The sequence below is a fragment of the Lonchura striata genome, chromosome 2, assembly GCF_046129695.1.
Source record: "Lonchura striata isolate bLonStr1 chromosome 2, bLonStr1.mat, whole genome shotgun sequence".
NCBI classification, from domain to species: domain Eukaryota; kingdom Metazoa; phylum Chordata; class Aves; order Passeriformes; family Estrildidae; genus Lonchura; species Lonchura striata.
The window spans coordinates 96223476-96248861 of record NC_134604.1 but is presented as its reverse complement, the minus strand read 5'-3'; the positions used below and the strand labels follow the sequence as shown (position 1 = coordinate 96248861).

The 25386-nt window shown below is 35.3% G+C and overlaps 1 protein-coding gene across 2 annotated transcripts; it reads left to right on the top strand.

Annotated features, from left to right (window-relative positions):
* On the top strand, positions 1-19678 carry PNPLA4 (patatin like domain 4, phospholipase and triacylglycerol lipase). 2 transcript variants are annotated; one of them, XM_021540947.2, is made up of 9 exons: positions 1-198; positions 1216-1502; positions 2217-2343; positions 7822-8006; positions 11853-11947; positions 12116-12251; positions 15525-15590; positions 16803-16955; positions 18839-19678. In XM_021540947.2, the coding sequence occupies exons 2-9, from the start codon at positions 1344-1346 to the stop codon at positions 18968-18970; spliced, it is 1053 nt and encodes a 350-aa protein (XP_021396622.1). In that variant the 5' UTR covers positions 1-198; positions 1216-1343; the 3' UTR covers positions 18971-19678. The 2 variants fall into 2 exon arrangements, with proteins under 2 accessions (XP_021396622.1, XP_021396625.1); XM_021540950.2 differs by lacking the exons at positions 1-198; positions 1216-1502 and having other exon boundaries at positions 2319-2343; positions 7822-7911.
* Positions 19679-25386: the final 5708 nt, after the last annotated feature.

Here is a 25386-nt window from a genome sequence, read left to right as displayed (position 1 = left end):
GGCGAGGCCGGGCAGGGCCCGCCGTGACCTCCCGGTGCGGGGCGCGATCCGCGGCGCCGCTGCCGGGAGCTGGGGCCGAGCCGGGCACCGTGCCGCCGCATTAGCCCCCGGTCCGCGGGCGGGCAGCGGGGGTCGGGACGGGGTTGGGGTGGCTGGCCTCGGGAGGGCCGTGTCCCGCACAGGAATCGCCCGCTTGCTGTAAGTGCCCAAGGTTAGAAGGCGCAGTGGCTGCACTTGGGCGCTGTGCGCCCCGCGGTTGTCACTTCACGTTGTGTGTTTGCTAGCTCTAAAAAAAAAACTTGTCTCGCTGTTTCGCTTGTTTGTTTTGGTTTTTTGCTGAACAGAAATGGAGGTAGGAAAAATCTAGATACACCAGAGGCCTGATCTCATGGCGCACGACGTGAAACAACACCTTTAAGTCACTCACTTACTGTTTGGGATTAAGTTGGAAGTTGGTGCTGTTCACTGAGACCTCGCCGGCACAGGGTTACAGTGGTGGTGTTTGTTTGCAGTGGTGGTGTTTGTTTGCAGTGGTGGTGTTTGTTTGCAGTGGTGGTGTTTGTTTGCAGTGGTGGTCAGACAGGAACCTGCTTTTCTTCTGAACAAGCACAATTCCATACATGTTTCTTTATGGTCAAGGTGGAAACCAGGCTTGCACTGTGTGTGTGAGTAACCCCTGTGCTATCCTAGTGACAGAGAAGATGATGAGGCTTGCCCTGTACCAGCCAGCATGCTGGAGTGTGTCTTACTGGGGTCTTGACATCGGCGCTTTGTTTAGTGAACAAGTTCTGAAGTTGCTGGATCACTGCATCCACAGTTTTCAGCTGAGGTAGAACAGCAGTGTGTTCATGTTGATAAGGGAGAGTTTGTTCGCTTGGGGTGCTCTGCTATTAACAATTTCAGTTCTTCCTGTCTGTGAAATGAACATTTGACTTTATAGTCGGTGGTGAGCAACAAGGTACCAGATGGGGGCTGGTGAGAGGGAGAGGAGCTACTGAACAAAACTGTTTCTGTGAAGGAAATCAGCTGTTAATGCCTCTGTGCTTTGGGGTTGGATGGGTGTGAGGAGGCCCTGTTACAATATCGAGGCCTTGATGTGAACCTTTCACCTACTTCTTTCTTTTCCATAATGTCTTTTAAACAGGTTATGCTTATCGAGGCCTTGATGTGAACCTTTCACCTACTTCTTTCTTTTCCATAATGTCTTTTAAACAGGTTATGCTTAAAAGAGAGTTCCTGCCGAGTGTTTTTATGACTTTGTTTGTAACTTCACGGTAAATGAGCTTCTTCGAGTATCTATTTGATTACCACATCATCTGGATCCAAAGATCACTTTTACTAAAATGTGGACTTCCAGAAAGCTTTGTAGCACTCAAATACTGTTGCTCCAGATGAAAGAAGGCCAATTGTGTAGTTGCAGGCTTCCCAAAACTTGGCAATTCTGGATTGGAATTCCAAGCTATTGCACTTTAAGAGTGCCACATAACAGAATTAAATTTCAGGTAAGTATTTTTGTGATTCTCTAAAGATATAAGTGGTGTACATAAATACAGTGATAAAATAATTTATTTTAGACTCTACAGAGCTAAGCTTTTGATTTTGCAGCATTAATTATGAATTGAACATGCCTTCAGTTTATCAAGGTAAAGGGGCAGGCAGAAATAAGTGCTAGAGTACCAGTGTTTCAGAGTGAATTTTTGAGTCTGATAGTTGTAAGTTGGGCAGAAACATTAATTTTCTCCCAACTGTACTCTGAACAGTAGTGCAGGGTAACTGACAGGCTGATTAGTTAGAGTGACAGTCATTGAGTGAGGAATAGGACCAGAATTCTCTGAAAAATGACTTAGAGATGCAATGTTGTGCAACAGAGAGTAGGGAGGAAATGTATGGTTAAGGGAAGATTTTGATTACAAAGAAGAGTTTGATTATAAAAAATCTGTAGATAAAAGTAAAAATAGCGGTAAAGGACACAAAATAAAGCTCATTTTCGATACTGGTATATCCAAATGACAGTGTTTTTCAATATCTAGTTAAATTCATCTTTAAAATATAAACTGCTGCAGGCATAAGTTGTGGAACATTGAGGTTTGAACTCGTTTCGTGTTGGCTAAGCAATTGCAAAATTCATCTAGATGACTCAACCCTTACTGTCAAATAATGTCATATTGCCATTGTTTTTCTTTTTAATCTTAATATGTCTGACTCTCTGATTGTAGGTTTCCAAGATAAATGATAAACAATCAGTAGTTGATAGAAAAATGGCTACTAGTGCAGAGGGAACCAAAATAGCTGTTGGAAAAAGTCCCAGTGAAGTTTGTGATGGAAGACAACATTCATTACAAGGTATTGAACCTTCTGAAGAAGTCAGCCTTCCCTGCCCCTCTGTTGACCTCTTAAGGATCAAGGTCTAGAATCTTAATTTGAAAGTTTTCTATCATGTGATGCAGTTCTCTTTTTAATTTTAAGGGGATTATATGAAAATGTTATATTTTTCAAAGACTCGTGACTTTCTTAAGGTTCTTAATGGCTGGTTAGATTAAGTACTTACTATTTTTTTCCTTCAACTTCATCAAACACTTATATTCACTGAAGGCCGTGAATTGTTATGCTAGTGCACTTTTTTCCCATTAGAAATGTGAAAAACCAACCATTTCTGTGTCAGTGGTGATTTTTGTTTCAGGTAAATCAGTAGTTACCTTTATGACCTTTATTTTAGCAGTGCTGCCTAGCAAAACAGTTTTTTTCTGTGATTTTGCTTGTTTTGTCACTCTTTGCTAGTAAGTTATCCTCAGATGTGCTGTTATGCATCACCCATTTTCCCCTCCTGTGCTTCAGGGTGCTTGGTCATTTGCATTCTATATATATTTAGATTTTTTTTGTAAAGGTGTTTGTACTCAGTTGCTTTGGGCATTTTCAGCTTTTGTTTATAAGGGGGATGACAGGGAGGTAGTTATGACAGGTTAAGACACTGGGATGGTACAATGTTTATATAATTACATTGTTCAGGAGACAGCCCTGTGAGAAACTGTTGTGCTATTTCATGTGCATAACAATCAGGAATACAGTATCTGTCCTCAGAAAGCTGTGTGGTACTGTATAATAAATTTTCTGCACAGCCTTGTCTTCTTAAATACATTCTCTTGAAGGTTTGCATTACAAAATGGATGAGATACTGCTCAGTAAACAGAAATGCCCCCACCCCTCATATTTTTAATCACCAGTGGGTTGCTTTTTTTCTGAAAATGTGGTAATTTTTTAAAGGGAGCTCTTAGGTTTATTTCTATTCCTGAATGCTCCTGCATTATCTGCAAAACAATGAAACTGAACAGCCCCAGTGTTCTTTTTGTACATGTATTTTCTTACACTTCTGTTTTTTCACTTGTAGACAACAGAAGCATTTCTATCCCCTTGGCCAGTTGAAATGTTTGTGCTTTGAATTTTGCCAATCATGTAAGATGACAACATTTTTTTAAAAGCAGTGGCAGAAGTGTTTGTTCTGTCCTGTTTATGTCATACATACATCATACAGTGTCCAGCTGAAATGTACTTGTGCATCTTCAAGGTTCATTGAAATGTTTTCTTAAGACATGCCAACATGACAACTTGGTGTTAATAGATGTTAATATTCTTAAAAGTCACAATTTATGTTAAACTCTCTAAGAATATTTGTTTTGAAGTCTTGTGAAACAGGTGTTTCATACTGTTTCTAAGATAGCAAAATTTCTGCTCTCTGCTCCTGCAGCTGAAGGAAGTGGTTTGTGTCCAGATGTGACTATACCCTATTTCTGTTACTTTATAAGAAATTGTCAAGGAATAGTCACAATGTATACTTAATGAAATTTCTTTCCATTTCCTCTTTGAAGTTTTTATAATCATACTATACTTTTTTGATCAAAAAGGCAGTGATCTATCATCAAAGCAAAAGACATTTTTGAATCATGCTTTGACTGAAATACACTATTATAACTTGCAAATTGAGTGATGCCATGACATATTTGCACAAATTCTTTTTTAAAAGTGTCTGGTTTCCTATTACTTTCCTTTCTGATTTTACAAAACATTCATCTAAAAAATGCTTTCCTACCTTTTCCTCTTATTATGAGATACATTTGCAGGGTTAAACAACATAGCTTAACTGTATCTTAACTGAAGCAGTAGTTTCCTATAGAACCATGATTCTTACTTATCTGTTTCATTTTCCTCATCTGCATCCTTTTAGGTTAAGTGCTCTTTTACAGATTTGTTGAAGAGCCCTCAGTTCCACCCACTTTCCTGCAGGTGGATGGAGGATTGAAGATGTTAATGTTCTGTTTCTTCTCTGTAATGCTGGGAATTTGCAATACTCTACTGATTTTAATATTCTGAAAAATGAAAGAAGACCTGATTATTTCACCCAGCAACAGACAAATGCTTGGTATCACTTAGGAGCTGAACATTGTAAGATTTTCAAGTTAACAACTGGGTAAAGCCCTGAGCAACCAAATTTGATATGATAACTGACCATGTTTTAAGCATAAGAATGTTGCGCAAGAAGTCACTTGAATGATTCAGTGATTTTGCCTACTCATTGTTTACCCAGTTAAAAGGTTTGATGGAAATATATGCATAGCCCATTTCTCAGTCATGAAACTAGATGTAACCAGTGGATCATTTGAGCATGAATGTCATCTGCCAATTAACATTTGTAATGAGTAATTTTAATTTTTTTTTTGTGTATATGACAAATACTTAATGTATACCTGGGAATCAGTACTAATTAATAAAAATGTTGTGTCTGGGTAACACATCTATGCTATTGCTACTCTTTGAGGTTCTCTTGGGGAATCTGTAAAACAGTGTATTGTATTGTAAGCCATACAAATCCAGTGGGTCAAGTACTTCTGTTCACTAAAAGTAAAAAAATTACCTTATTTTTACCTTTGTATTAATTTAATCTTTTTGGACTTGAAATTAGTCTACTTTTCACAGAGTATGAGACTAGCAGCATTCTTGAACAGTATTCCTTGATTTGAAATCTTAGTGCTGTTTTTTCTTCTTGTCTGTTCTTCTCTCACTGAATCCTTTTGTCAGTCGAGTAAATTATGTGAATACTCATTCAATAATCTCTCTTTCTGTCTCTTGGGTAGGGGAATGAAGGAGTCAGAAAAGTGTGGGATCTAAGTGTTAAGACGTTAACTCACATGAAAGAGTGAATGTCGTATATCCAGGCACTGAAAAGAGAATAGTGGTTACTCCCAGTAGCTGGTAATTAGATAGGACTAAAGCTTGTCTAAGAGACTACAATTTCCTCATGAACGTGTGTAAGAGGAGGTATGGATATCTGACTTTAGTGAGACACGTTCACTAGTTTTTAATCTGAGATTCAAATAGTTTCCTCAGTTCACATAACCTCCTTTTCTATTCTTGCTTTAAAGAAAATGCACCAGGAACTTCTTTATAAAATTGTGTGATATTTTCTCCCACATTTGTAGGGAATTTTTCTTTTTTTAAAAAATAAACCTTTTCATCTATTTTTTTACTGTAACCACACTTTAGATACTCTTTGTAGTTCTCTTGTTTTTTTTTTTATTTGTGAACATTTAATTACTTTCCTACAGAGAGATACTTTTTGGAGTAAGAGCCTTGTAGAAGTTTCAAAGGTGTGTTTACATGTACATAAGCATCCATATACTTATTTTGATTTATATAGCCTTATTATCTTACACTTGCATTTCTTAGTTACATTTCATATGTTCCTTAGATGTAATTCTTTGGATTTGTGAACTTGTACTTTGCATACTTTTTGACCAGTCAGCTATGTAAACATAATCTTTATTTCATAGAATGCTTCATATTAGTAGTGTCTTGATTTTGAGATCTATTTCACACAGAACTGGGAGTTGATTCTTCCATACTTATGTAAGAATGCAGTTCCTTTAACCAGCTTCACCTTTTTGTCAAAGCGGCCTGTGATGTAAATGCATCTTTGCTCCTAATTTGCAGAAGGTATGGAGACAGCTGCAGCATCTGGATAAACTCCCAAGAGTTTAACTATCCTGCAAGGAAGTGTATCATGGCATCATACTTCAAAGACTGTTATAGTTTTCTTCCACTCTATTAAAAAAACCAACCAAAGTAGAGTTGTTTGTTGTTTTCCAGTAGCATTTTGAGTAATCTTTTTTACCTTCTATTAAGTACATGGGACTTTTCATTAAATTAAAAGATCTTTTCTGCAAAAATAGTAAATCAATTTATGACTTTCTTCTTTCTAAATGTCTTTCCTATTGGCACAGCAAGAGCCAACCTCTAGTGCTTGCTATCAGGACAAGTGTATTAGATTTGTTGCAAATATTCCTACTTACAAGTAGGTATGGAAACATTTCCAGTTGATAAACTATGTGTTTTAGCAGACTGACTGGTGCACCAAATATTTCCTGGCACTATGAGATGCTCTCTCAGTAAAATAGCAAACCTGGTCAGATCATAAGGTCTGATTTTAATCATGCTGTGGGTAAAGCAGTTGGGTTTAGCATGTCTTCTTATCTAATGGTTTTGAAAGCTGTTTCTTATCCTCATCTTTCCTGACCTTCCCATTTCAGAGATGAAGAGGTATCTTTAACAAAAATATGGTGCTGTATGTGTTTGCCTCTCTTCATCAGGACTGATAAAACAGTTTCTGTCTTATATTCCCATTCATACTGACATGAACCCAAGTACAGTAGGGGGTTATTTTTAATTCAATACTAAGATTATGTGTACAATATCTCTTACATCTGTAAAATACAATCTGCAGAATAACTTGCTTTCATGATGAAGTTACTTGCAGAAACAGAAAAGCTAATAAATTGCACAGTATTCTGTTTTGGGTATTTAATTAACTACCTCTAATAATCTGAATTTATGCTTTCCATTTGTGGAGTTTTTTGTTAATTTTAAATTTCTACCCTAGACACCTTTGGAGTGTGTGTGTGTGTTTTCCTACATTTTGTTTTTTTTTATTATTCCTTGTTATTTTAATAGTAGCAAAAATATGCATTTCATTTTTCTTAGTAATTAACTAGAAATTACTTTAAAAATTTGTCTATTAATAATTCTAGTAAGCAAACAAGTTTCAAAGATGACAGAAAAAAGTCCTCTCTTAGAGAATTATAATGGATTCAAGGCTCTGCTTGTGTAAGGGGGAGTATGATCAGAGGACCACAGAATGCCCTGGGCTGTGAGGAACCGTAAAGATCATCTCGTTCCAGCTCCCCTGCCATGGGCAGGCACACCTCCTACGATTCCAGGCTGCTCAGAGCTCCATCCAGCCTGGCCCTGAACACTGCCAGAGATCCACAGCATCTCTGGGCAGCCTGTTCCAGTGCCTCACCACCCTCACAGTAAAGAATTCATTCCTAATATCCAATCTTAACTTTCTCTCAGTTTGAATCCATTTTCCTAGTCCTGTCACTACATGATGATACACTAACCAGCAGTTTTATAATCAATTTGATTTTTTGATAAAGGTGGCTACCAATGTTTTTCCAAAGTATTCTTTCATCACTTTTGTGTAGCTACTCTTTGACAAATCAGATAAAAATATTTAGTTATGTTATATATAAAATATATATTTTTTGATTTATTTAAAAAGGAATTTGTACTAAGGATTATTTTAGAGTTGTTTTCAGTTTTGGAGATACTAAACTAGCTGCTGATTGTTTGATGTATTTAGTAATCAAAAGTTTTTACTGTTCTCAAATAACTTGCATTTCTTATATAGTTAGAGTGTGTTATGCAAAAAAAGATAAATGTGTACTGTAAGACAAATTGCAAAAGACTGACTGAGACATGCTATTTCCACAGCCCAAATGAGACACATCAACCTGTCCTTTGCAGCTTGTGGCTTTCTGGGCATTTACCACTTGGGGGCAGCAGCTGCTTTTCACAAGCATGGTAAGAAGTTACTGAGAGATGTGAAAGCTTTTGCGGGAGCTTCTGCGGGATCTCTGGCTGCCGCTGTCTTGTTAGCAGTGCCAGAAAATATAGAGGTAATTTCAAAAACTCGTAGGTATAGGCTATGATAATTTTCAAGGGACATTTTTTAATATAATCATCTTCCATTGAGTTTATTAAACTGTTTTGTGTCTTGTTTTGTTTTTTTTTTTTTCTTGTTACTTGCTAGCAACAGGACTCTTGTATCATGTTTTCATTAACCATATCTGTAACTCATGAGCAAAAATGTTAATGATAAAAATATTTCATATGAACCTTACATTTTAAGATTTGTAAATAAAAATCTCATGTGTGTGAATCTTAATTTGTAGACAATAGGTGTACTTTAATATACCAAAATGCGTACTAAATGATGGTACATTGCTAAGTGAATCATTGTTCTGTTGGTTAGAGATAGGCTTTGTTAAGCAAGTGCATAGCACTACCCTTCTAACCTTTTCTGAAAGGAGGTGAAAATGGTAGATGGAGTGTGTCTTCATAAACAGCTCCCACCTGCTCAGATCTTTTCTTTCTGCCTCTGCTCCACTCAGCAGCATTAAAAGCTTTTGCATCTCCTTTAGACTCAGTGCAGCCCATGCCTTAAGAGCAGCCAGTAGGATTAACCCTTACAGCATTCTGTTCTGAGATATGTCTGGGTTGTTTCATCTCCAAAGATGTCACTCTCTTTTCGCAATGCATATAGTGTCTTGCAAAGACACCAAGGTTCTGTTCAGTGATTAAAATGTTACAGATTCCATGGAGAGCATTAGGGGGTTTTTTGTGTCTATTTGCTTGGAGAGCATTAGGGGATTTTTTTTTTTTGTGTCTGTTTGCTTGGTTTTCCCCATAGGTTAAGGCTGCTTTGCCCTTCTGAACTGTCTGTAGTGACTTCACCTTAATAAATGTAGAGTACCAGGCACTGCCAAAAATGTTAGTATTTCTTTACCATTTTTAATTATTGTGGGAAAATTATTGTGGATAATATTGTGGCTGTTAGATTTTTCATCTAAGTTACACTTAGGTTTTGTTCCAAGTGGGCATTTGATAATTCCTCTAGGCCTTGCTCATTTAATTTCATTTAATGAAATTTAAATAGTCCCAGCCAAATCCCACTTTGCTACTGATTTTTCTGTTTGTTTGTTTCTTCTGAGATATGAGCTCAGCTTGCAGCATTAACTATACTTCTGTTGCTTTCAGCAGTTGGTTTCTCCCTGGCTTCTTTCTCCCATCCCACTCCCGTGCAAGCATTCTTTATATGACTTGGTATTAAGCAAGTTCCACTCTGTTGTGGAGAGAACCTCATTGTATTCTGTGCAGGCATTACTCTCCTTCTGTCACCTCTGACTGGTAGTTCAGTTTCACGTTTGCCTGGTATAATGTGTACCTCTGACTTTAATTTCCTCTGTGGTGAGCATGGCAGCCCTTTGTTAGCCCAGGGAAATTTTTCTGCTTATTGCAGACCCTGGGTATGAGCCCTTGTTCTCAGCTTGGTCCACCTTACAAAGATCTTTCTAAGTAAAACTATTAGAACAGTTTTTAGTTTTTGTTTGTGGAAGCTAGGTCTATATTACATTGAGTCTGTTGTATTTGTCATATTATTACAAGCTAAAGAAAGCTTCACAAACTTTCTAGTCCTTTCATTTTTTGTGTACTTTTTAGTTATTCTGTTACAGTGTTTAAATCGAAAATTGGGAGTTCTTTTGTCAGTGGGAATAATTCTATTTCTCATGGAATTTAGGTAAAGGCAGTGTTCTGTACTGAATAGAATTAACTTTTCATATCAGAATAATTATATTATTATATTTACTATGTTTCTAGTTTGAAATATTTTATATCCACAAATGTATCTCCTAATCAGTCAATTTTTTTTTTTTCTTCTTCTGCCCCCTACCCCACACCCCTTCCCCCAGAGATGGCAATATTAGGTAGGCCATAATTAGGATTTTCTGCATCTCCTACTCTCAAAGCTGTAATGCAACCTGTCTTTATCTTGGAGAGAAAGTAACATTGAAGATTTATTGTTTTGACTGTTGCTGTTCTAAGACAGTTTCCAAATGTTTTTCTGTCATATATTGGATTTTTGTCACTGTTTGTAAAGGTGTGGGACTTGAGAATTCTAAGTAGGCTTATTTAGTTATAGGTAAATAACTATTTATTTTAAAATTACCTTGATCATATTTGATATCAAGTTTGCTTAACTCAACAGAAGCAGTTACAATTTCTAAACATGGCCTCAGTCATTATTTAAAATGTAGATGTATTGTTTAAAGCCTCTAGCACTCAGATCCTAAAACAATTCATAGCTGTAAGAAGTCCCTTTTGAGAACAGAAATTGAGAGTCTAGGTACAGTCCATTCTTAGTATTTGTAATATGGAAAGTAGTTTTCTGTCATTTCCCTAGCTTGGTACTCTTAGTTCCACATAACTTTAATCATCTACATACAGAGAAAGTCGTCCTTAGGTGCTTCTATGTAGGGTTTTGTGAATTTCTTCTGCATTTATAGAAGTGTCTGAATGTGCCTTATGTATTTTAATTTGCTTCGAGCTGGCAGTGTCAGGTATCTCGTGGGGTAAAGGTGCAAATCTAACCAATGTGAAACTAAGTAGCACAAATAATTATTTCTTTAAGAGGTATGAATCTTTTAGTGAACTTTTTGATACATTTATTCAAAGGTCATATAAAGTTGGGTGCAAGAACTACATTTCTGTCTTTTGCTTAGATGAGTGTTTTGTCATATGTGTGATGTGAGGAAGTTTTACTCCTTCAGTTAGCTGGCTCTGATATGTTAATCTTCACCCTACCTCCTTCCTTAGTTTCCTTTCCATGGATTCTGTTCCCCACATCAGTGGGATACATTCATGTCTCTCATTTTTTTTTTTCCTTTCCTTTACTCAGTCACTCAGTCACTGATTCTGTTACTAGCAACCTATTTGTTCTTTATGCACAGACCTAATAATCCAGGAAACCCAAACTATCTTTTATTCAGGTAATGTGGGTGAATTTATAAAGTACCAACTTCAGAAGGTTGCATAAGATTGAATTTAGCTTTTTTCTGAAGTCCCTAAAATCATTAGAAAAGCCTGTATGAAAGGAAGAAAAGGGATTACAAATATTGAATAGCGAGTCTTAAGGACTTCGGATCATAATTTATTGTTTCAGAATGTTATGGCTGAAAAATAAATTATACCAATTCCTTTACTGTCCCTTTCGAGTTCTTGTGACTCACACTTCAAGCTATTTTTTTGCAGTCATTAATGCTGGGCATTTCAGCTTGTGTAAAAGATTCTCTGTGCAGGAATCTGTTACCTGCTTTTCTGATGTGTATTTTCTTCCTATGTCACCCATCAGAGTTTTCCATTAATTAAATATTTCCATATAATTTTATTAATTATTTGTGTTTGCCAGTAGCTTGTTTTTTTGCTTTAGTGAGAAGAAATTGTTGTAATTTTTATTTTTCTTACTGCTTATAAGCATCTTAAGGTACTTGTGTCTGGTTTAAGTTCTGAAGTAGACCTTAAAATAAGAGGTGGCTTTAGATTTTGAACTTAATGATTGTTCTTGTAATTTCATGATCTGGGGAACTGATTATTTAGCAGTGATAGTATATAGAAAAATAAATAACCTTTAACTTTGCTTGGTTGTTGGAGTGGTATCCTAAGAGTTTGGTTTTTTTTTCTCATTAGGGATTTTTTTTTTTTTTCTTACAAATTAATCCTTAGGAAAGTATCAACATTTTGTTATGCATGTCTTGTTACAAACCAAGCACATATGGGAAAATCCTTCAGTTTGATCTAATAAATCTTATATTAAAGTTTTAGCCTTTAATATATTTTAGGTACTGCAGTTGAGCATGCTTCTCATTACTTAAACATCCTTAATGGTTAATGCTTTTCATTTCCAGAAATGTAAGCACTTTGCGTATGGATTTGCAGAGGAAGTCAGAAGATTGAACTTTGGTGCTGTAACACCTGGTTATGATTTTATGAAAACACTTAGGTACCTATCTTAATGCTTCTGTAAGATCATTTTTGCATTAGAAAGCTCTCCAAATGCAAATGGAGAGGGTGCATATTTTTGCTGTGCTATGGGGTGCTCACCCCTAATGCATTTGCAAGGTTTTTAAATAATAGTGGTGAGTAATGCTGAGCATTTTCTTTCCTCTAGGGAGGGCATAGAGTCTATTCTTCCTTCTGATGTTCATGAGATAGCTGAGAACCGGCTCTATGTGTCAGTCACTAACTCCAAGAGTGGGGAAAATCACTTGGTTTCAAATTTTGCCTCCAGGGAGGACCTCATTAAGGTAATCATGTTCAATATGTCAGTTGTAAATAAAAACTCTGGGGTTCCTTCAAGGCTTAAGAGTATATTATTAATTGTACAGTAAAATCACTGGTTTATTCAGGTAACCATGTCTACTCCCAGTGGTGCTATAGCTGTAATATAAACAAAGTTTAAAGCAAAATTTGATCCTATAGCTTCACAAATTTTGCTAAAATTTATGAGGCGTTTGTGTGCGTTTCCTTCACTGGTTATTCAAGTTCTACCTTGTAGGCAAACTAATTGTTGCAGTATAAGAGAACACAGTAGAGAATCTCAAAATGTTGTAAAAATGTTTGCATCTCTTACTTCACTGATATCATTTTTGCATCACAAAATAAAGTAAATGAAGTTTAAAAAAAAAAATTGAACAATTCCTATGAGTGCTTGTGGATACTAGTTACAGTGTAATGCTAAATACTGTATATAAGCTGCGTTTTAACTGTAGCTGGAAAAGTATATCTTTCACTGTCCTTCTCTTCATCTGAATGCCACATTTTAAATTTAGATCAGGATTGTATGCATAAGCTGATAAGAGATGGTAGGAGCAATTCAGATGCATGTGAAGCAGGTGTTCTTTCTAGTAATAGATTGTATCTTAGTGGAAGACATTTTAAGATATATCAGAATAAAGGAGGAAATAGTGTAAGAAGGAACTCCATCTTTCTCTATCCTTGTGGATACTTAGAGCAAATTCTTTATAGTTACCACTTTAAAAAATGACACTTGTTAAGAAAACATCAAAGTGTGTATTGGGAGTTTGTCTTTAAAGTACATTTTCAAAAATTTTGACCCTATTATATTCTACATGGACAGTCCTCAAATTTTACAGGACTTTGTCATGCAAATATAACTATGTGAAGAATTTATCTCAAGTTATGCACTGTTATTTCTATCTGTAGTATGCAGTGGTAGCAAGCGTGGAGATTTTTATTTATGTGTTTTTGCAGTGAACTCTTCTAACCTGGAGACAGTGAGAAGCATCAGGATGACCTTGGAAATATGTACATTTTACTAGTATTTCAATAGTTTTTGAATTGATTAGCCATTGCTGTTCTGTTCTTTCGTTCTCTATGGTAGCAGTCAATTGGTTTGGAATAATAGTAATAAAATTACACAACTTCTCACTGGGATATATTCATATTGTCTGATCTTTCAGTTGTGCTCCTAATAGCTGGTTTTGTGCATGCCTTCAGCTCTACCTGTATGATGAGTACAGCTCTCTGAGTGCTGGTGGCTGCCACAGGAGCAGGGAGGGTAGAGCTTGTTATGTTATTGTATCATGCCTAGGCATGACCTACATCCAAGGTATGGATAAAGGTTCTGCTGGGCAGATTATTTTATGAACAGCATAATGTCTGTACCCCATGCCAGAAATCTTTCAACTTCAGTGCTTAACAACCAAGCCTTACAGTTCCAAAGTTCATCATAATGGCTGAACTGGATGTGTGTTGCTACAATGTTAAGCTTTTATCTTTTTTGCTATTCCCTGTGGACTTGGAAAGGCAGGTAATAATCTCCCCTTTTTCAACTAGTCTTGCCATGTGTGAAGACAATCATCTTGTATCAGCATTTGTAGACCTGAAGTTCTCAGACTGGAGGTGAGGGAAGAGAGAGGCACGATTTGTATGTTTGTGAGGGAGCAAGACACAGAACACTGCTATATTTAATTTGGGAAAGTAAGGTAGTGCCTAGAAGTTCAAACTGGTCTGTTAGTGGTAGGAAATATTGAAAGTGTTTGTTTATCAAACTTGTCCTGCCTCTCCTCACTCAGGAGATCTCAGTGATTTTATAAGAGCAACTGCTTTCTTCAGTCCTCTTGAAAAGAACTCAAACTTTGCAGGAGTCATCTGGGTTTGATTCCATTCACTAAATCTTTTTTCTTCATTTCTCTTAGTTTATAAGGACCAAAGTCAATGAGATGGAGTTGAGGAAGAGAGCAGAAAAGGTGCAGGGCTGGAGAAGAAGTTGATGTTGGGAACTTGGGAATAGTATTTTAGGCTTTTGTGAGTGAAAGGCCTGTTTGGTAGAGAAATAGCTGCAGTTTCACTTTAGAAAACAGAGAGCCTTTTTATCTGAGCTCAGACAAACCTCTACATCACTAGGAAGAGAAATAAGCAGGAAAACAGTTCTCAAAGTGGAAGTTGAAGACTTCATATACAGTCTTCATTAAAACTTGTTGGGGAAACAGAAGGGCTTAATACTAAAATAGCTTAAGTTTTTTTTTAAAGTAAATGTAATTCCAGCCAAAAACACTCAGTCATTTTTCTCTGTTTTCATAGTCTCTATGAATTATGATTTTTTTCTGCACCTGTTCATCTTTCACACAGTGTATGCAGCAGTTTGTGGCCTGCTTCTGTTCCCCAGATTGGTTGTCCATGCACCACACAAGCGTGTGCATATCCACCCTATTCAGCTGTATGAAAAATTCTGACATACTGCACTTTGTGTATGCATTTAGCTTTTCTCCTGGAAATGCTGTATGCTGGTTGCTTATATATGTATAAGCATGGATACACGGGTATAGAGATACCCACACTGTCTCTCTCACAGGTGTTGCTATGAATGGATAGAAAGGTATATGTGTGTGAACAGTTGTACATGACAGATGTGTCCTGGTCTAAAAAAAATTAAAATAAAAATAAAGAATGGCTATAGACAAGCAATGAAGCCTTATAGTAGGGGAAATAGTAGTTTGTTAATACTTGAATGTACAAATACAAACATTGGTAAAGGTATGTATATGTGAATTTTCAGGATGTTCATGGTATTTTTGAAACTTTGAAAATCTGATTATTAGAAAAGTAAACACTATATTAATATGCTAACAGAGTGACTTGGTCAGCTTCTTCTTGGACAATAAATTGCTTTTTTTCATTGGTCAGCTTCTTCTTGGACAATAAATTGCTTTTTTTCATTATAGGCATATTTAATTTCTTGGAAACCATAGATTTACTTCACAATGTGCAAAACTAAGTTCATACTCTTGAATCATGTTAATCATTGAGTTAATTTTTGATATTTTGTTTTGAGTGTTGTCACTGTCAAGTCATAAATAACCAAACCCTTTTGAATAATTTTAATCACATTTTGACATAGCAAACCAAGAAGACATTTAGAGATGACAGTGGATTTATGTAAAACTAGTACTGGTAATATGACTGGTAGATATGTATGGAAATATGTATTGGTTCTAAATTACTTTGTTGCCTTTTTTGATTTTTTTTCTCTATTCTTTCTGCTTTCCTCTCTCTAGGTCCTGCTAGCAAGTAGTTTTATACCAGTGTATGCAGGAATTAAGCCAGTGGAATTTAAAGGACAGGTAATTTTTCATTAACAACGAACTTTCTTTTTGTATGTTTTTCATTTATGGTGTAACTATTTCATCTTAAGGAAAAGCAACTTCAGTTCTATATTTTGTATTTCTTATAAGAAAACCTTTTTACAATTACCTTTACTCAATCTACCTCCTACAACTTTTTTGTCTTACATAAATATATTAACACTTTAAGAATAATTTTAAAAGCATAAAAATGGCCATTTCTTCCTTATGAGAAATACATGATACTTCCGTTCCCCAGTCATGCAGATGATGCCTCTAGAACCTTTATAACTTTTACAGACCCCCTGCCAAAAAGCCACACAAAATCTTATGTATTTGGTGCTGGCTAGGTAGTTATTATATCAGAAAGCTTGTCAGCTTTAGAATTATAGATACAGCAATACATATCAGCTGATCAGTGTGATGCATCTGGTCAACAGACCTCATGTATGTTGTTAGTGAATCCATTTAGCCAGCAGACCTGTGTTGAATTTTAGGCTATGCCTGTAACACAGAAAGAAATGGGAAAGTATAAATACATTAGCAAGAAATATCACAGTTGTCCTGTTTGTATTGGAATGGAATTTGGCACCTAGATCTCATTCTTCACTATGCTCAAGTCCTGCAGCAGGTTTAGTTCTGCTCCCTCTTATGTCATAGTTGTTCAGCTCCTTCCCACCTTTACCTTCCACTTTTCAGCTACTGCTGTCTTGTGTAGTGTAAGAAGAAATGAGGCTCTGGAAGAAAAATAACAGGAGAGTCATTTGTGATTTAGCTTCTGCAGTCAGAATACCTGCACATACAGACTGTAGAGCTCCTATTGTCAATCAGAATAATGTTCTAGAGGAGCATACATTATCTAGTGAATATCTGATACATTATGTGTAGCATTAACAGTCTTGTCTTTACATGTATGCATTGAGAAAAATTACATATGCAGCATTTGATTTTTTAATTAATTAAAACGTCTTATAAGCACTATTTTTAAATGCAAATTTGTACATTATGTTAAATGCTCATTGATTCAAATCTCTGTGTTTACATTGGCAGTTCTTTGATATTTGACACATACTGAAGTTTTTCATTGTATTCTTAGCGGGAAACTTGTAAGTTTTCTTGAGAGTGAAGGAGGCAGGGTCAATAAGGGTAAAGTATTGCATTGTGATCATACTGTACTGGTGTTACTTTGAAAATATTTCTGTTTTCCTGTAGAAGTGGGTTGATGGTGGGCTTACCAATGGCCTTCCTATCTTGCCTGTTGGAAGAACGGTGACAATTTCCCCTTTCAGTGGTCGATTAGATATCTGTCCACAAGATAAAGGGCGTGTGGACCTGTATATTAAATTAGCAAAGCAAGATATGATGGTAAGTTGCTTGTTTATTAACTTAAAAACACTAAAAAGTACTTCTGCAGTTATGTTCATATTTAAGTGTCTATTTTGTGCTCATATATCAGCTTTTGGCATTTTCTGTTTTTCAAATGGAGGTTAAACCATTTCTTAAACATAGGGAAAGGAGAATGTAGAAGAAAGAAGAAAGCTTGAAAAGCACTGATCGAGTACAAAATTGGGAAAATTATATCAGGCTGGTCAGTGTAAATAATACTAGGTTCACTTTAAGCATCAGGTATCTTTGACTATGCAAGAAGTTTATAGAAAAAAATAAAGTGGATAACCTCAGAGAGGACAGCTGCAGAGCATTTCCTCATACTTACTGAAATCAATTGTTCTAACTGAATTTAAAATACAAGTTTAACTTGTATATTTAAAATGGTATATACTTGTCACTGGATTACACAAGAGAACTTGTGAACATTTGTGACTACAGCGCTTTTCCAGAGGCTTTGTTATAAGTTGCAGAAACATTTTGGTATCTTGAAATATGAGACTGATTTTTATTGCCTCCTTTTCATCATTTCCATTTCTGTCTTTTCAACCATTGTCTCATAAACTTTAACAACAGTTTAGCTTTCTTCAACATGCTGAAAGAAAATATTGAATAATGATAGACCTAGTGGTCCACAATATTCCATTAGAAAGAAAGATTAACAATAATAATTAGTTTAGAACTTTCTTTCTAGGCAGTTTTTAATGTTTCCGTAAATTTACTAAAATTACTGTTATGTAATGCCTTTCTCAATTGGGCCAGTTTTTGAATCTTTATAATATTTCACAGAGCGATATTAAGCATGGTAGTACTTGGTAAAGTTCATAAAATATGAAATTATTGATTTCATGTATCTTGGAAATATATGTAATCATTGTGTATTTCTTGGTTGTGTTTTGTATCTAGAGGATGAAAAATGAGCTGGTGATTACTTTAGTTTAGAGACAGAAAATTAATTGAACAATTACATTACTTTTGGGGTCATGTGAAGACTTGTGCAGAATCCCAGGCAACATTTAAAACTATTTAAGATTGAAGCACCTCTGCTTTTAGGGCTGTAAAAATGATGACTAAGAATAATTTTATTTTGGCAATATTTTAATCTGCATAAATTGAACATAAATTGAAGAGTTGTACATCTTCATTTATCTATATGCGAATCTGAATAGTTTTCTGTCTCTCCATCTCCTAGTGTCAGAATTAGAATAATTGCTTACTTCAAATAATGAAGATGATTCTGATCGTGTTTTGTAAAATTGTTTATTATAATGTGGCTCAGTATTAATTAAAAGAAATTGTTCAGGACTTTATTAAATATAATTATGTTTTTAGTTTGTTGTAAGCAATTTAATAAAATTTCTATTCAAGAATAAAGCTAAAAAATCCTTTTACATGATCAGAGTGACCACTTAAGATGCTGAGTAGTTTTTAATTTGTTGGTAGTAGAAGCTACGTTTATACTGATATGTTAAACATTTCCTGGGAATGTTCCCAAGAATGTGGTTGTTTGCACTAGTAAGTTGTCAAAATATTTCCTTGCACAAGTTTAACATGTGCCAGCTACCACTCTGCAAGACAGTTTTGGGAGTATTTCCAAAGCTAAAGTGTTTCAGAAACTTTGGACAGTTTTACAGGCAGACAGCCTGCCTTGGATGCTGTGAGTTTAACTCCGTGCGTGTGGACTGTTGGTGCCAGTTTGTCCTGGCACTCAGCAGTGACCCTGGACGTGGTTAATTCCTGATGGAGACACAGCCATGCCAGTCTTTTTGCTTTACATATGCTCCATGAAACAGATGACAGAACAATCACATCTAGATGAGTTGCATTAATAAACTAATTTACAGCTTCTTGCTCTGTTGCAGCTGTCTCTGGCCAACCTAGTAAGGCTTAATCAAGCTTTGTTCCCACCAGACCAGGAGAAAATGGAATCGTTGTACCAAAATGGCTTTGACGATGCTGTACGATTTTTATTGAAAGAAAACTGGTTTGAGTAGACAGCTCATAGAAAATTAGCAAAACATAAGGGATGTCAAAACACACCTACAGGCATCCTAGAGAATCTCAGGGATTGCTGCTCCAGTTCCTGTTCCTGAAAATAAACATCCCAATGGACTTGTGTGTGCTTCTGCTGAGAAAGTATCAGTTGCACTCCACGGAGCTGTATAAACATGTTAGAACAGGAACTGGACGTGCTTGGTGGATGTCTTGTTTTGAAGAGGTTCCACTTAGATTCATTTTGCTGCAGCTGGGGACTTGAGTGTGTGATTTGTAAAAAGCTTGTAAAAAGTGTCATAATTACAGGAATTTGGAAAGGTCTTTTTCAGTGTTGAGAGGAGAATTGATGTTATATAATGAAAAAATACCATCTGTATTATTCACGTAACAGAATTCTGTGTATTAGTTCTACATATTAATTGGACACTCACAGTGTTACTGAACTAAAACGTAACTTGCACTGTTCTAAAGGACTTGAAAATTAAGTACTAGACACAATAAGATAAAACATTTGCACTCTAATGTATTTTTTTCATGTTAAAAGTTCTTTCTTCAGTGAGTGTCTTATTTTAAAATTTTAAATACTACCTGAATTTTTTAGTAGAAATGTGATATAAAAATAACTTATAAAGAAGGGTGTAAAATTTGTCATATTTATTATGTTTTCTCTTCCTCTGCCAAAACTGAATAAATATATTTTCTTGAAACTTCTGTCAAGAGTTTATTTACAAGTGTCTTGGAATGCTGTAATGGTCTGATTATCTACTATTAGTCTGCTGGGGAATAGTTGATGAAAGTCAGTGGGTAATGAACTCAGAATCACGTACCTTATTATTTTAACATTCATGTGGTATTGACTACCTTAAATTCAGGATTTCCAATCCGCAACTGTTTATGTAAAAGCAAAGAGTGTTTGCTTTTTTAATTGTGGGACTTAAGTTGATTTATTAATAAGTTAAAAAAAAAAAGTTAAAATTGGAGGTTAAATCAAGCATGTATGAAATTTTAGAATTTCTAAAAACATTTCTAAAAGCATGTACGAAATTTTAGAATTTTGAAAAATTGAAAAGCCTGTGGCTAAGAAAAGTCTTTTATAGCTTTTTGGAAGCCTATTCAGCAAGTATCTACCAGATTTATATTAATATGTAGTTAGGAATCATGTACAGGGATTGACCTATTTTATTACTGTTATTGATAATGAAAGAAATACAAAAGGCTGATGTGAAGCACTTTACATTCATTTTGCAACAGCATTTGTTTCTAAATGCGTGAGGTTCTGTATACAGTAGTGATATACAGGATAGCTTGCATGACTTCCAGACCTAAGGATAGCATTTTTGCATGTAAAACTGAAAGAAGTTACCTTTGTAACCTGTGCCTCGCCCCCTTGTATTCCCACTTGTACAGAGGATAGCTTCCAACATGAATTGCAGTAGTAGATAATGCTATGAAAATCCACATTTTCTACTTTTTAATTAAGATATAATATAATTTTTTTTCAGATGCACTTTTAATTTCTAGTTAATCTTTAATATTTCAATACTTTTTCCCCCCTATGTTTTTGCTTTCCTCCATAAAACAGCATTTTGAAGAATTTAGAGAGTAAAACTGAGCAAATGACATTTTCATCCTTGATTATTAAATTAGTATTCCCTTCCTCAATCAGTTAGGGTTTGGTGAATGCTGGGCTAATATAAAGATAAAAAATCCCTACTTATCAGCAAAGTGAGTGAATTAAATTGTCATAATTAATATAGCAAATTGCATCATTTTCTTGGGATTGCTAATGCAGAGATTTTAAAACCTTACCCAAAACTACTGATAACACAGCTTTCAGAAAGTACCTGAAAAGTAAATTCAAACTCTGCTAAAAACATGTCTTTAATCTTGTTTTTAAGGAGAGGTTCTTGTGGTTTCGTTCACTGTAACTATTTCCCTATGTCAGACATCTTAGACATTGCAACATATAAACTTCTAAAATAGTTTCAGATTTAATTCCACTGGGATAATTTTTTCCATTCTGAGAACTTTCTTCAGATGACTAGGAATAGGATTGTTTTCATATAGCAATTTTCTAAAAAAAAATGCCCATCTCAAAAAAAAAAAAAAAAAAAAAAAAAGCTAGAATCCTCTAAGGTTGGGAGCAGTGCCTATGATGTAACACAACAAAGTTTGCAATAGACACCTAGTTTCTGATGCTTTTCCTCAGTGTTACATTTACACCTTAAACACCACATAATGACTTTAATTTATCTAGTGTTGATCCAATTAGAGAAGTCAAATGTGCTACAGGAATGATTCAGAGAAAACATTATTTCTCTTAGCTGAAATGATGCTGAATGTCTAATTATCATCCTGCAGCCCAGGACATGGGAACATTAGCTGCCAAAAACTATACAATGGGAAAGAGGGCAATGTATTTTACCTCCTAATATACACCTGCTGGATTTACAGGAGCCCACCTGGTTAGTTAATCCTCTTGTAGTATCTTCTATATATAGGCTACTAAATTTCATCCAAAAAATGTTCCTCCTCAGCTTAATTAAAACTTGTTAGCCAGCCTCACTGCCGACAGATTTAAATGTCTGGGTTTAGCTAAGAGATAACTTCCATGGGAATATCCAGTTTTCATCTGAAGGCTTTGAGAGATATAGAGTCAACGCACTGAATGGTCAGCTGCTGCAGTGAGTCACTGTCACCACAAATGGATGTGCCTTAATTTGTATTCTGAACTTTGTCCTCAGCTTCTCAGCACTAAAATGGCTTTGCATCTCCTCTATAGCCCTTTAGTACCCAATCCCCCTTTTTGTTAAGGTGATACTTATACATCATATAGGATAACTTTCTGATACTATTTGTAAAAAAGAAAAAAACCACCAAAATTTCTTGCAACTGTTGTGATTTAAAGCTGGATTCAATAAAAAACCCTTTATTCAGGGTTAAAAATCTAATTTATATTTTTTTCCCTCCATCTTGTTTATATATTCAAGAATATTCCTCCACAGAGTCCTATTGAGAATTCCCTGTCAACCGGTTTTCTATTTGGAATGTATCTTTTCAGAGTGACAGCTTTCTTATGTGGTACGGGAATATTGCACATTCCTTAAATAAAATTAAGGCTACAATAAAACCCTCTAGCTTTCCAGTAGATGCTATTTAAGGATGTCTCTTCAGTGGTAACTTTCAGACGTGTTTTCTTAAACCGATCTTCTATCACTGATCGTATACTCTTAACAATAATTTGCACTTATGTCTTAAAGAATTACATTCTTTCAATTTACATTCATTCAAAGGTACATCCCAGGGGGAAAAAAATCTAATTTTGTTACCTAATTTTGTTATCAGCAGATAAACAAATATTTTTACCAACATTTGAATATAAAAATATCTAATTGGATATGCCTTTTATTCATCATATCTTAAACTAATCAGGTTAAACAGAGAAACAAAAGGAAGTGCAAACCAGCAAATTTCCTGTTATTAGACAGTAAATCCTCAGATAACACTCTACTTTTATCTATAATGTTTTGAAAAACAGTGATGAAAGTCCTTTAAGATACTGACTTGAATAGGAAAGAAGAGAAAACTGATCAAAGACAAGCATTAATAAATTAATGATGCTAGTCTGGGATTCACATGTGCATTTAAACAGCTAGACAGTATCAGAACAAGCAGGGTGGGGTTTTTTTTTGTTTTGTTTTTCTTGAGAATTAATTTAATAATGATATAGCAAAGAAGCTATTTTATATTCTCAGTGTTTATCTTAGTAGCTTGATTCAATTAATTTGGTTGATAAAGTTTAACATGGTCTTAATAATATGTAATTGCAATAGTATTGAACTATACTACTGAGTAAAATTGCAGACTGTAAATAAATATTGTTTTATTGGCTGAATATTCAGAAAACAGAAAGGCTTGCCTACAGTTGTGACTACGTAAACAATTAAAATTTTCTATTTTAATTGCTTGAAGTTTCTTTGTTATTGGTATACAAGGCAGAAAGTAGGTATTACCTTTCTAAAATACCAGAGAAAATTAATAATGAGCTGAAATTCTGCCACAGCCTTGAGGTTTGGCTCACCAGGATCTGTGTTCATACTTACAGACAAACTTGTGCTTAACTTTTTTTCTATTCATTAAAGATATTTGAGAAGAAATGTGCCCCATAGGAGTGATAAGCATGTGACATAAGCACTTTCAGGAAGAGAAATCAGATTACTTTTGTACATTGCTATGCAAGTGAAACTTGTGGCTGAGAAAACATGGTGACAGATTTGTAATACAGAAGAGTTTAAATAAGATGAAATATCAAAAACCTCTTTTATGGCATAGAAAAGAAACTATTAAAATGCCCTTGAATAAAAACTACTTTTACTCTCAAGCACTGAAGTGATATTAATCTTTAAATATTTTATATTTTCCCTGTGCATTAAACATCTGACAGACAAGATTTTAAGATTTGAAACTTCCAACATGTTAGGAAATGAGCAATGACATTAAAAATCTTTAAAATAAATGCATAACTTTGAGATACCTAAGGATCAGGGGATCAGTGCATAGATCTATCTCAGGACCATCTCACAATGCTGAAAATAAGAATTGGATGTATGATGATATTAAAGACATTCTAACATATCATGTCAGTCCTTGTGTGGTTTCTTATTCCGGCTTCAACTGTAATTCCAGGAAATTTAGAAATCTGAGTGTGATTACCTGAAAAGTATAGTTTTAATTTTCTGCTGAAAGCAGATTTAGATATAGACTCATAAAAAATGTCAATACAAACTAAAAAGGCTTAATTCCACCTGATTATTGTCCTTTCACAGGACTGGATAAAAACATGGATGTATGTAATGAATAGACCCCTCCATTATCAGCATTATTCTCCTATGCTAAGACTTATGTGATCGTTGAGAATGTAACTGAGTGTCTGCCTCTGCTTTGTGGTTGCAGTCTGGAGGAATGGCATGGTTATGTAGTGGCTAAATGAAAAACACATGCATAATTTATTTTGATAACAGTATCACCAAGAGATGAGAAAATAAATGCTGTACTAATTTCCAACTGATGCAGTGAAAAAGGATAATAAGATGTGAGGAATGAGTCAGTCTCAGACATAATATCCTTTACCAATCCTCATTTGGAGGTATTTGTCTGTGAGAAGTAATCAAACATTTTATGAAGCCTTTAAAAGTGGAGGTGAATAATGTGGCTTTATGAAATAAAACTGCCTTATAGTTTGACAACTACTCCAAAACAGCTACTTTACAATATAGAACAACTTAAAATAGGCATCTCCTTAGCATATGTTAAACAAATAGCATAACTTGCATTCAGTTTATTGTTTATTCATTGTAGAGTCCAACAAAGCAGGCAAAAACACAGTAAAATCTTCCTAACGGTGAAAAACAGCAGACCTCTGCTCTGGTGAGGCTGGAGACATTTGAGAAAGATGAGGCAAAAATGACACAGACGTGGATCCAGCACTGTCTGACAACTGAGGATGTGGTTTGTTACTCCTGAGTGTGTGTGGCCTCAGGATTTCTCTGTGTTTTCTCTGCTCAGATGTACAAGGTGAGAGAGAGCTGCAGCAATAACACAGACAGAGAACCTACCTAACTCCAAAGCTGCTTTATGACCAGGGACTGTTCTTGAAAACTTCAGAGCAAACCTGCAGGTTCCCCAGTTAAAGACAAAGATGTAAGCTCTTGCTGGGTGTCTCCATAACAACACACTTGCTGTCCTAGTAAGAAATTGAAGTCACTACACAATCCTTTTCAATGGAAAAACAGGAAAATACAGGAGTATAAATGAAATTCATAAGGGAAAAGCAAATACTCTAATGGTTACCTACATTCCAACTGTGAGAGGAAATGGATGAAAACACAGATGAAGAGCATGTAGTCTTACTTGACCAAATTTACAAGCTTATTTTAATTATTTAGCAGTTTCTAATTTTTATAGCCAAGAGAGGGTATACCATCAACACTAGACTATTTATCATGTGTATACATCTCTTTACTAACCACTGTAAACTAAAAATGCCCTTATTAATTTGAAATCTGCAAACCAAATTTATGCAATGTTCCCTTCATAAGGTGCTCCATCCCTAGAAGTGTTTATGGCTGAATTGGATAGAGCTCTGAGCAGACTGGTCTAGTGAAAGGTGTCCCTGCCTATGGTAGGGGGGGTTGGAATAAAATACCTTGATTTTCTTTTGGAAGAAAATACCTTGATTGAATTTTAAAAATAAATGTTATGCAAGTAAGAAAACTGACCGTTACATTACTGGGTGGAATCTTAGCTGCTGGTTTAATCAGAATAGTTGGAGATAAGGAATATGATACCTTGTAGAACCTGTCACCAGTTCATTTCTCTCTGTGGACATGTCTACATGCTTTTCCCTCTAGATGAA

Coding starts and splice junctions, on each gene's coding strand:
- PNPLA4 (XM_021540947.2), top strand. CDS start 1,344: ATGTGGACTTCCAGAAAGCTTTGTAGCACTCAAATACTGTTGCTCCAG. Junction 1,503..2,216: donor ATAACAGAATTAAATTTCAG/GTAAGTATTTTT, acceptor CTCTGATTGTAG/GTTTCCAAGATAAATGATAA. Junction 11,948..12,115: donor GATTTTATGAAAACACTTAG/GTACCTATCTTA, acceptor TCTTTCCTCTAG/GGAGGGCATAGAGTCTATTC.